This window comes from Lampris incognitus, chromosome 1 (assembly GCF_029633865.1).
Source record: "Lampris incognitus isolate fLamInc1 chromosome 1, fLamInc1.hap2, whole genome shotgun sequence".
In the NCBI taxonomy this organism is placed as follows: domain Eukaryota; kingdom Metazoa; phylum Chordata; class Actinopteri; order Lampriformes; family Lampridae; genus Lampris; species Lampris incognitus.
In genome coordinates this window covers 143,469,410-143,480,751 of record NC_079211.1, presented here as the reverse complement: position 1 = coordinate 143,480,751, position 11,342 = coordinate 143,469,410, and the positions used below count along the sequence as shown (strand labels likewise).

General features: G+C 45.3%; 1 protein-coding gene across 1 annotated transcript; it reads left to right on the top strand.

Moving 5' to 3' along the window:
- Nucleotides 1–5,989: 5,989 nt before the first annotated feature.
- Nucleotides 5,990–11,180, top strand: adra1aa (adrenoceptor alpha 1Aa). The gene is made up of 2 exons (XM_056290613.1): nucleotides 5,990–6,902; nucleotides 10,461–11,180. The coding sequence occupies exons 1-2, from the start codon at nucleotides 6,005–6,007 to the stop codon at nucleotides 11,009–11,011; spliced, it is 1,449 nt and encodes a 482-aa protein (XP_056146588.1). The 5' UTR covers nucleotides 5,990–6,004; the 3' UTR covers nucleotides 11,012–11,180.
- Nucleotides 11,181–11,342: the final 162 nt, after the last annotated feature.

Genomic DNA, 11,342 nt, shown 5'->3' with positions numbered 1-11,342 from the left:
GGGGATAACTGTTCCTCCCCACACCGGAGTTAAATCAGAATCACATCTGTTTCAAAGGGGATAACTGTTCCTCCCCTCGCCGGAGTTAAATCAGAATCGGACCTGTTTTAAAGGGGATAACTGTTCCTCCCCACGCCGGAGTTAAATCAGAATCAGACCTGTTTTAAAGGGGATAACTGTTCCTACCCACACCGGAGTTAAATCAGAATCAGACCTGTTTCAAAGGGGATAACTGTTCCTACCCACGCCGGAGTTAAATCAGAATCAGACCTGTTTTAAAGGTGGATAACTGTTCCTACCCACACCGGAGTTAAAATTAGACCTGTTTTAAAGGGGATAACTGTTCCTACCCACGCCGGAGTTAAATCAGAATCAGACCTGTTTTAAAGGTGGATAACTGTTCTTCCCCACACCGGAGTTAAAATTAGACCTGTTTTAAAGGGGATAACTGTTCCTACCCACGCCGGAGTTAAATCAGAATCAGACCTGTTTTAAAGGGGATAACTGTTCCTACCCACACCGGAGTTAAATCAGAATCAGACCTGTTTTAAAGGGGATAACTGTTCCTCCCCACACCGGAGTCAAATCAGAATCAGACCTGTTTTAAAGGGGATAACTGTTCCTACCCACACCGGAGTTAAATCAGAATCAGACCTGTTTTAAAGGGGATAACTGTTCCTACCCACACCGGAGTTAAATCAGAATCAGACCTGTTCTAAAGGGGATAACTGTTCCTGCCCACACCGGAGTTAAATCAGAATCAGACCTGTTTTAAAGGGGATAACTGTTCCTCCCCACGCCGGAGTTAAATCAGAATCAGACCTGTTTTAAAGGGGATAACTGTTCCTCCCCACGCCGGAGTTAAATCAGAATCAGACCTGTTTTAAAGGGGATAACTGTTCCTCCCCACGCCGGAGTTAAATCAGAATCAGAGCTGTTTTAAAGGGGATAACTGTTCCTCCGCACACCGGAGTTAAATCAGAATCAGACCTGTTTCAAAGGGGATAACTGTTCCTCCCCACGCCGGAGTTAAATCAGAATCAGACCTGTTTTAAAGGGGATAACTGTTCCTCCCCACGCCGGAGTTAAATCAGAATCAGACCTGTTTTAAAGGGGATAACTGTTCCTCCCCACACCGGAGTTAAATCAGAATCAGACCTGTTTTAAAGGGGATAACTGTTCCTCCCCACGCCGGAGTTAAATCAGAATCAGACCTGTTTTAAAGGGGATAACTGTTCCTACCCACACCGGAGTTAAATCAGAATCAGACCTGTTTCAAAGGGGATAACTGTTCCTACCCACGCCGGAGTTAAATCAGAATCAGACCTGTTTTAAAGGGGATAACTGTTCCTCCCCACGCCGGAGTTAAATCAGAATCAGACCTGTTTCAAAGGGGATAACTGTTCCTCCCCACGCCGGAGTTAAATCAGAATCAGACCTGTTTTAAAGGTGGATAACTGTTCTTCCCCACACCGGAGTTAAAATTAGACCTGTTTTAAAGGGGATAACTGTTCCTACCCACGCCGGAGTTAAATCAGAATCAGACCTGTTTTAAAGGGGATAACTGTTCCTACCCACACCGGAGTTAAATCAGAATCAGACCTGTTTTAAAGGGGATAACTGTTCCTCCCCACACCGGAGTCAAATCAGAATCAGACCTGTTTTAAAGGGGATAACTGTTCCTACCCACACCGGAGTTAAATCAGAATCAGACCTGTTTTAAAGGGGATAACTGTTCCTACCCACACCGGAGTTAAATCAGAATCAGACCTGTTCTAAAGGGGATAACTGTTCCTGCCCACACCGGAGTTAAATCAGAATCAGACCTGTTTTAAAGGGGATAACTGTTCCTCCCAACGCCGGAGTTAAATCAGAATCAGACCTGTTTTAAAGGGGATAACTGTTCCTACCCACGCCGGAGTTAAATCAGAATCAGACCTGTTTTAAAGGGGATAACTGTTCCTCCCCACGCCGGAGTTAAATCAGAATCAGACCTGTTTTAAAGGGGATAACTGTTCCTCCCCACGCCGGAGTTAAATCAGAATCAGACCTGTTTTAAAGGGGATAACTGTTCCTCCCCACGCCGGAGTTAAATCAGAATCAGAGCTGTTTTAAAGGGGATAACTGTTCCTCCGCACACCGGAGTTAAATCAGAATCAGACCTGTTTCAAAGGGGATAACTGTTCCTCCCCACGCCGGAGTTAAATCAGAATCAGACCTGTTTTAAAGGGGATAACTGTTCCTCCCCACGCCGGAGTTAAATCAGAATCAGACCTGTTTTAAAGGGGATAACTGTTCCTCCCCACACCGGAGTTAAATCAGAATCAGACCTGTTTTAAAGGGGATAACTGTTCCTACCCACGCCGGAGTTAAATCAGAATCAGACCTGTTTTAAAGGGGATAACTGTTCCTCCCCACGCCGGAGTTAAATCAGAATCAGACCTGTTTTAAAGGGGATAACTGTTCCTCCCCACGCCGGAGTTAAATCAGAATCAGACCTGTTTTAAAGGGGATAACTGTTCCTCCCCACGCCGGAGTTAAATCAGAATCAGAGCTGTTTTAAAGGGGATAACTGTTCCTCCGCACACCGGAGTTAAATCAGAATCAGACCTGTTTCAAAGGGGATAACTGTTCCTCCCCACACCGGAGTTAAATCAGAATCAGACCTGTTTTAAAGGGGATAACTGTTCCTCCCCACGCCGGAGTTAAATCAGAATCAGACCTGTTTTAAAGGGGATAACTGTTCCTACCCACACCGGAGTTAAATCAGAATCAGACCTGTTTCAAAGGGGATAACTGTTCCTACCCACGCCGGAGTTAAATCAGAATCAGACCTGTTTTAAAGGTGGATAACTGTTCCTACCCACACCGGAGTTAAAATTAGACCTGTTTTAAAGGGGATAACTGTTCCTTCCCACACCGGAGTTAAATCAGAATCAGACCTGTTTTAAAGGGGATAACTGTTCCTCCCCACGCCGGAGTTAAATCAGAATCAGACCTGTTTCAAAGGGGATAACTGTTCCTCCCCACGCCGGAGTTAAATCAGAATCAGACCTGTTTTAAAGGTGGATAACTGTTCTTCCCCACACCGGAGTTAAAATTAGACCTGTTTTAAAGGGGATAACTGTTCCTACCCACGCCGGAGTTAAATCAGAATCAGACCTGTTTTAAAGGGGATAACTGTTCCTACCCACACCGGAGTTAAATCAGAATCAGACCTGTTTTAAAGGGGATAACTGTTCCTCCCCACACCGGAGTCAAATCAGAATCAGACCTGTTTTAAAGGGGATAACTGTTCCTACCCACACCGGAGTTAAATCAGAATCAGACCTGTTTTAAAGGGGATAACTGTTCCTACCCACACCGGAGTTAAATCAGAATCAGACCTGTTCTAAAGGGGATAACTGTTCCTGCCCACACCGGAGTTAAATCAGAATCAGACCTGTTTTAAAGGGGATAACTGTTCCTCCCAACGCCGGAGTTAAATCAGAATCAGACCTGTTTTAAAGGGGATAACTGTTCCTACCCACGCCGGAGTTAAATCAGAATCAGACCTGTTTTAAAGGGGATAACTGTTCCTCCCCACGCCGGAGTTAAATCAGAATCAGACCTGTTTTAAAGGGGATAACTGTTCCTCCCCACGCCGGAGTTAAATCAGAATCAGACCTGTTTTAAAGGGGATAACTGTTCCTCCCCACGCCGGAGTTAAATCAGAATCAGAGCTGTTTTAAAGGGGATAACTGTTCCTCCGCACACCGGAGTTAAATCAGAATCAGACCTGTTTCAAAGGGGATAACTGTTCCTCCCCACGCCGGAGTTAAATCAGAATCAGACCTGTTTTAAAGGGGATAACTGTTCCTCCCCACGCCGGAGTTAAATCAGAATCAGACCTGTTTTAAAGGGGATAACTGTTCCTCCCCACACCGGAGTTAAATCAGAATCAGACCTGTTTTAAAGGGGATAACTGTTCCTACCCACGCCGGAGTTAAATCAGAATCAGACCTGTTTTAAAGGGGATAACTGTTCCTCCCCACGCCGGAGTTAAATCAGAATCAGACCTGTTTTAAAGGGGATAACTGTTCCTCCCCACGCCGGAGTTAAATCAGAATCAGACCTGTTTTAAAGGGGATAACTGTTCCTCCCCACGCCGGAGTTAAATCAGAATCAGAGCTGTTTTAAAGGGGATAACTGTTCCTCCGCACACCGGAGTTAAATCAGAATCAGACCTGTTTCAAAGGGGATAACTGTTCCTCCCCACACCGGAGTTAAATCAGAATCAGACCTGTTTTAAAGGGGATAACTGTTCCTCCCCACGCCGGAGTTAAATCAGAATCAGACCTGTTTTAAAGGGGATAACTGTTCCTACCCACGCCGGAGTTAAATCAGAATCAGACCTGTTTTAAAGGGGATAACTGTTCCTACCCACGCCGGACCTAAATCAGAATCAGAGCTGTTTTAAAGGGGATAACTGTTCCTACCCACGCCGGAGTTAAATCAGAATCAGACCTGTTTTAACGGGGATAACTGTTCCTACCCACACCGGAGTTAAATCAGAATCAGACCTGTTTTAAAGGGGATAACTGTTCCTACCCACGCCGGAGTTAAATCAGAATAAGACCTGTTTTAAAGGGGATAACTGTTCCTCCCCACACCGGAGTTAAATCAGAATAAGACCTGTTTTAAAGGGGATAACTGTTCCTCCCCACACCGGAGTTAAATCAGAATCAGACCTGTTCTAAAGGGGATAAGTTAACACACAAATGTCAACCTGTCACGGCACGTGTTGTTTTTGACCTCCACCTTTAGGAAGGCCACAGCCTAATCGCCATGCCAACAGGTGCCTCTAAGGTGACTTATCGGTTTCTCTGATGAAGGTAGAGATGTGGCACGACACGAGGTAGCCCGCGTGACGACCGTTCGGTTCCACGTGGTGTCGGTCTAAGCCACGTGCTGGGGAAATCAGCACCCGAGCACGTAGTCAGACTCGTGGCTCGGTTCTTCCGGCGCGGTTTAGCGTTAGCCACAAAAATCAGTTGCATCGTACCTCCAACAAACGGCCCCGATCAGACCCGGTCTCCCCGATCACTCCTCCGCCTCATGGTGTGCGCGCTCATCCAGGCGCCACCTCCGCCGAGGCCTTGGCGGTATCGACCGGACCAAGGTTCGCCGCGCGCACGGCCGAGACGAGCGAGTTCGGCGTCCAGTGAAAGAAGAGCCGCTGGCGGACGCACTGGCGTCCGCGAGGGCACGTTTTCTTTTTCGTTCTCATTAACGGACTTTAATTGCTTTTACAGCTAACCCTCTTGTCCTACCTCCTCCCGCAGGCACGACACACGTACCGCTGCTGCGCCTGCGCCTGCGCCACGCTTTGTGCGCACGAGATGAACGCTCGCCCGCCATCTCGAGGAGGAGCCTGACTTCTCTCGTGGGGACTCGGGACAGGCCGGATGTCATCCTCCGCAACGACCAGCGTGGATCCGCCAGAGTCACAGCCACATTTGCCAGGGGAAACTGAACGTTGCTTTTTGAGGACTGTGATTTCTGCTCAAATAGCAACTTTATATATCTGTTCCTTGCTTCTATGTAAAGATTGCACGAGTTGCATATTTACCGTCTTTGTCGTAAATCCCACGACCCAACAAATGTTTCAGCCCTGCTGCATAACAACTTAAACGTTTTCACGATACGTCATCTGATGTTTGCTCAACAGCTTAGCTCGGTTGGTTTACTCTTTTTTTCATTATGTTTCCCCCGCTGTTTTTCTATGCATCTTTTAGTTTTCCTCTCTCTGACACGCTGCCAACATAATGGCTCATTTAAGAGAGGCATCGTTGTTCAAATTGTGTTTTGACAGGGTAGATTTAATGTGATCATTATTCTAATGGTTTTCATGGGAGTGTGCTGACGTCCCTTTTCTTTCCAAGCGAACTTACATAGGTGCTGTCTTTCAGTCTACCGCTGGCTGCCAAGAATATTGTAGTGCATCGGGTTTGCATTGCAACAGATGCTTCCTGAGATGGACAGGATGAACCCAGAGCCTCTCACTCAGAACTGCTCCAACTGTAGCCAGGTATTGGTCCCAGAGCTCAATTTGGTCAAAGCGGTGGTATTGGGCTTGGTGTTGGGTACCATAATATTGTTTGGTGTTGTGGGAAACATCCTGGTCATCCTCTCAGTAGTCTGCCATAGACACCTACGGACAGTCACAAACTATTTCATAGTCAACCTGGCGGTGGCAGACCTCCTCCTGAGCTCAACTGTACTGCCTTTCTCTGCCATCTTTGAGATCCTGGATCGGTGGGTGTTTGGAAGAGTGTTTTGCAATGTTTGGGCAGCTGTGGATGTGCTGTGCTGTACTGCATCCATCATGAGCCTCTGTGTGATCTCCGTGGACCGCTACATTGGAGTCAGTTACCCTCTGCGTTACCCAGCCATTGTGACGGAGCAGAGAGCCCTGCTGGCCGTGGTGCTGCTGTGGATGCTGTCCATCATCATATCCATCGGTCCATTGTTTGGCTGGAAGGAGCCAGCGCCAGAGGACGAGTCAATCTGCAAGATCACAGAGGAGCCGGGCTATGCCATCTTCTCGGCCGTGGGCTCCTTCTACCTTCCCCTGGCCATCATACTGGTCATGTACTGCCGAGTTTACGTGGTGGCTCACAGGGAGAGCCAGGGACTCAAGGAGGGTCAGAAGACGGAGAAGTCGGACTCAGAGTGTGTGACACTCAGGATACACCGGGGTAACACGGTGGTGTCGGAGGACGAGGCCCTTCGTACCCGCACACACTTCGCCCTGCGGCTGCTCAAGTTCTCACGTGAAAAGAAGGCCGCAAAGACGCTGGGCATCGTGGTTGGCTGCTTCATCCTGTGCTGGCTGCCCTTTTTCCTGGTATTGCCTATTGGTGAGTATTCTTTAAGTATGTACGCCAAGAAACCGCTATGCCTTCTCTTGTATTTGTCGCAGGCAAACAGCCATCAATTGATCCAGCTGAGTTATGGGGAAAACAATTAAAAATGTCTGACAGTTAAATGCTCCTCAGTGTAGTTAGCATAATCCCTCTAGCATTGAAAACCGTCTGGAGTACCATCTTAAATGCCATTGGTGTACGGAAAGGGGTGTAAGACTACTTACATGCATGTAAGACTACTCTGGGCATGCAGAGTAGTACAGATGGACGGTACGTTCAGACTGCGATCTTAGATCTACACAAACTTATTTAATAGACCTTTTCATTGATTCTCCCTACTGGCAGAATTTCAAGCGCTGGCTTATTTAATCATTTGATAATGTCATTTGAATTGCTTTCCCTGAAGCGAAGCTCATTGATGAGCCTTGTGATGTACTGAACAGGTTCACTGAGTGCTTTGACGCCATAGGCCCCCGATAGCCACTGACTCCAAGGAGCCACAATAAAAAAAAAAAAACTCAATTAACAGATGCTTTTCTTAGTGCACCTCTCTCTCTAAACAACACCGAGTACAACCTTTCAGGCCGCCATATATTTCTTAACAGGCGCGTGACTGAAATGGCAAGTCATAATTTCTGCCCAACTCACTTTATCACAATACCCTCAGAAGAATGACAGATAAAGTCATTACAGTGATGCCGGGGCTTACGAGACGTTTTAATCCTTTCAAGGGTGCCCAGGTTGGCAATGAGAAGAACTGAATGTCCTTGTGTCAAAATAGACAGAAAGTGGGAGGCAAATCCAAAGGAAAGTACTACTGAGATATCACAAACATACAGATAAAACCACAAACCCCTGCAGAGTTATATCCGTTGCATGCTCTCATGCTCGTAAAAATAGCTGCTACTAGTCAGCGGCCATCCTTCTGAAGAAACCATAACGCCAAGGCCAACATCACGTCAGCCATCACAGGGCTAGCATTACATCGCCAGGCGAACATCCCGTATCGATACGCCGCAGCGAACAGCTATTCTTCCTCCATTTGTGTGATCTGTTTTTTTAGATAGATATATTACAAATAGATAAGACAGACAAATACATGGTCAGACAGACAGACAGTTTGCAGAGGACAGACAGACAGACAGACAGACAGACAGACAGACAGACAGACAGACAGATAGATAGATAGATAGATAGATAGATAGATAGATAGATAGATAGATAGATAGATAGATAGATAGATAGATAGATAGATAGATAGATAGATAGATAGATAGATAGATAGATAGATAGATAGATAGATAGATAGATACATGGGTGGATGATGGATGGATGATAGATAGAGAGAGAGAGAGAGAGAGAGAGAGAGAGAGAGAGATAGATAGATAGATAGATAGATGAAATGGATAGATAGATAGATAGATAGATAGATAGATAGATAGATAGATAGATAGATAGATAGATAGATAGATAGATAGATAGATAGATAGATAGATAGATAGATAGATAGATACATGGGTGGATGATGGATGGATGATAGATAGAGAGAGAGAGAGAGATAGATAGATGAAATGGATGGATAGATAGATAGATAGATAGATAGATAGATAGATAGATAGATAGATAGATAGATAGATAGATAGATAGATAGATACATGGGTGGATGATGGATGGATGATAGATAGAGAGAGAGAGAGAGAGAGAGAGAGAGAGAGAGAGAGAGAGAGAGAGAGAGAGAGAGAGAGAGAGAGAGATAGATAGATAGATAGATAGATAGATGAAATGGATAGATAGATAGATAGATAGATAGATAGATAGATAGATAGATAGATAGATAGATAGATAGATAGATAGATAGATAGATAGATAGATAGATAAAATGGACAGATGAAATGGATGGATAGATAGATAAATTTTTCTATGGATTTTGTACAATGACACATTTGTCTTCAACTGCTGCAATCAAACCCTCCTTTCTTGAGACTCACAAAAAGCAATCCATCATGTGTACACCCAATAATAGACCTGCTGTTTTTGGCACTGTGGGGGATTAAAAGGGTGAGTTGAGCAGCAAGGCAGCAAATAATTTATCCTCTATCTCTCTTCACCTCCTCTCTCCATATCACGATCTCGTTTTTCAAACACCAGTGTTTAAATGTTTCCAGCAGCTGGTCCAAGGAAATGTTTCATAAGACAGCTCTTTTTCATTCCACCTCTGACGATTGACACGCCGCTTCATAGCCCTTCCAAGAAGCCGGCCATTTCATTATTTTAATGCACCGCTGGCAGCCACTGGATGCACGAGGATTTGTCTACATTTACAGTGACAACCGAGTCTGCATGTAATGTGGCCAGATACTTCTGCTCCATCATTAGAGGTGCAACTCACACTCCCCCACGAGCGCCTCCACTAATCAAAGGCAGCACAATTTACGGGGCCAGCTTTAATAAAAGTATTAACCTTGGGTGTTGCAAGTTGGGAGCTACTCCTTAATGGAAATCGGTTAAAACAATTAAAATACCTCGGACGCATCCGTCTAACTGTGATGGTAGGATGTTTTCCCCAAGCGAGTGTTTCAAACTGAGCTACCCTTAACCCCCCCCGGGGGGGGGGGCTATAAATACTAATGCAAATGACCGTAGCAACCAAAAATATTATGTATTCTTTGCCATTTTCCATTACTGTAACAGTACCCCCCCCCCCCCAGCGTAGCTGGTCTGCATTGATTGGTGGTACCAGAAAGTGGTGACAGTTACCAAAAATGCCGGTACTTTCCAGCAGTGGTGGAAGAAGTATTCAGAACATTTACTGAAGTAAAAGTAGCAATACCATAGTGTAAAAATACTTTGTTACAAGTAAAATTCCTGCATTCAGAATCGTACTTAAGTAAAAATACAAAAGTATTAGCATCAAAATATACTTAAAGTAGCAAAAGTAAAAGCACTCATTATGCAGAATGGCCCATTTCAGAATCATACATCATATTATTGGACTATAATTATTGATGCAATAATGTGTCCATCACATTAGTGTTGCAGCTGGTAAATGTGGCGCTAATTACAATTACTTTTTATACTGCTGGGCAGCTTAGCCTATAAAGATACATCATTACTAGTTGGTTCATAATTTGTATTAATAATCTAAATCTGCAAAGTAACTAGTAACTAAAGCTGTCAAATGTAGTGGAGTAAAAAAGTACCATATTCCCCTCTGAAATGTAGTGGAGTAAAAGTATAAAGTAGCATAAAATGGAAATACTCAAGTAAAGTTCAATGACCTCAAAATTGTACTTAAGTACAGTACTTGAGTAAATGTACTTAGTTACATTCCACCTCTGCTTTCCAGTGATGGAAAACGAAAAAGTTGAGTCGAGTTGAGTCGGTACCATGTAGTGGAAAAGGGGCACTCGTCAGCTCTCTTTCGGCTAAAGCTTACGAAGTCGGCCTAAGAGCTCAGTTTAGGGTTTAGAGTTTTCTTGTAAACTTGAGTTGTTATGGCTAATATTAAAATATGCATTTTTTTCCCCCTGTCTGTGTCTAATGCCCGTACAGGTGCCATTTTCCCCACATACAGACCCTCCGACACGGTTTTTAAGATCACCTTCTGGCTTGGCTACTTCAACAGCTGCATCAACCCTATCATCTACCCATGCTCCAACCTGGAGTTCAAGAAGGCTTTCCAGAGTTTGCTTGGTGTGCGCTGTCTGAGAATCCCTCCCAGATCACACAACTATGTGACTCCAGGTTCAAGTCAGGGTCAGGGCCACGGTCAGACCCTCACCATGGGTTTGGAAAGCAGGAGGGACCCCTCTCGCCTCAGCCCCTCCTCCTCTATTAACCTGTCCAGAACCCCTTCATCCAGGGACAGCAGAGAGTGGAGGGGTTTTTCCGGATGCTCGCGAGATGGTCGCGGCCCGGCAGAGAACAGCAGGGCTAAAGTGGCCAAATTCTGCAGCAAGAGCCTCCAAAGGACCTGCTGCTGCATCCTCAGTGATGGCGCTCCGCCCCAGGAACTGAACCACATCCAGCCCCCTCCCACTGGAAACCTCCCCACCATTAAAATCCACCAACTATCCCTGTGTGAAAAAGGAGAGCCTGTTTGACCACTTAAATCCTTTCCATCCGCTACCACGATCCACTCTCAAGGTCCCGGACTGTTTGCGGGAAACAGATGAAGTTTATCCACTCCTGTTTCTCCTCTCAAAGTGATATAAATGACTCAGTGGTGACTTGTGAGACTGGTCAGTGTGTTACCGAAATATTATGAAAACTCTTCTGTGACCTCACTCACATCATACAGCTGTGCCATCTGACAAAGCTGGAGAACGCTCACCCGTTGTCACAAACAAGCCTCCTTTTGCCTGAAATACCTTCTCACCCCTCCTATCATGTCTTCAAAATTAAAGCAAACAAGTTGCTTCCCCAACATTTTTG

Excerpts from the sequence above, each read along its gene's own strand:
- adra1aa (XM_056290613.1), top strand. The coding sequence starts at position 6,005 with ATGCTTCCTGAGATGGACAGGATGAACCCAGAGCCTCTCACTCAGAAC. Across the intron at positions 6,903-10,460 it reads TTTCCTGGTATTGCCTATTG|GTGCCATTTTCCCCACATAC; the intron begins GTGAGTATTCTT and ends ATGCCCGTACAG.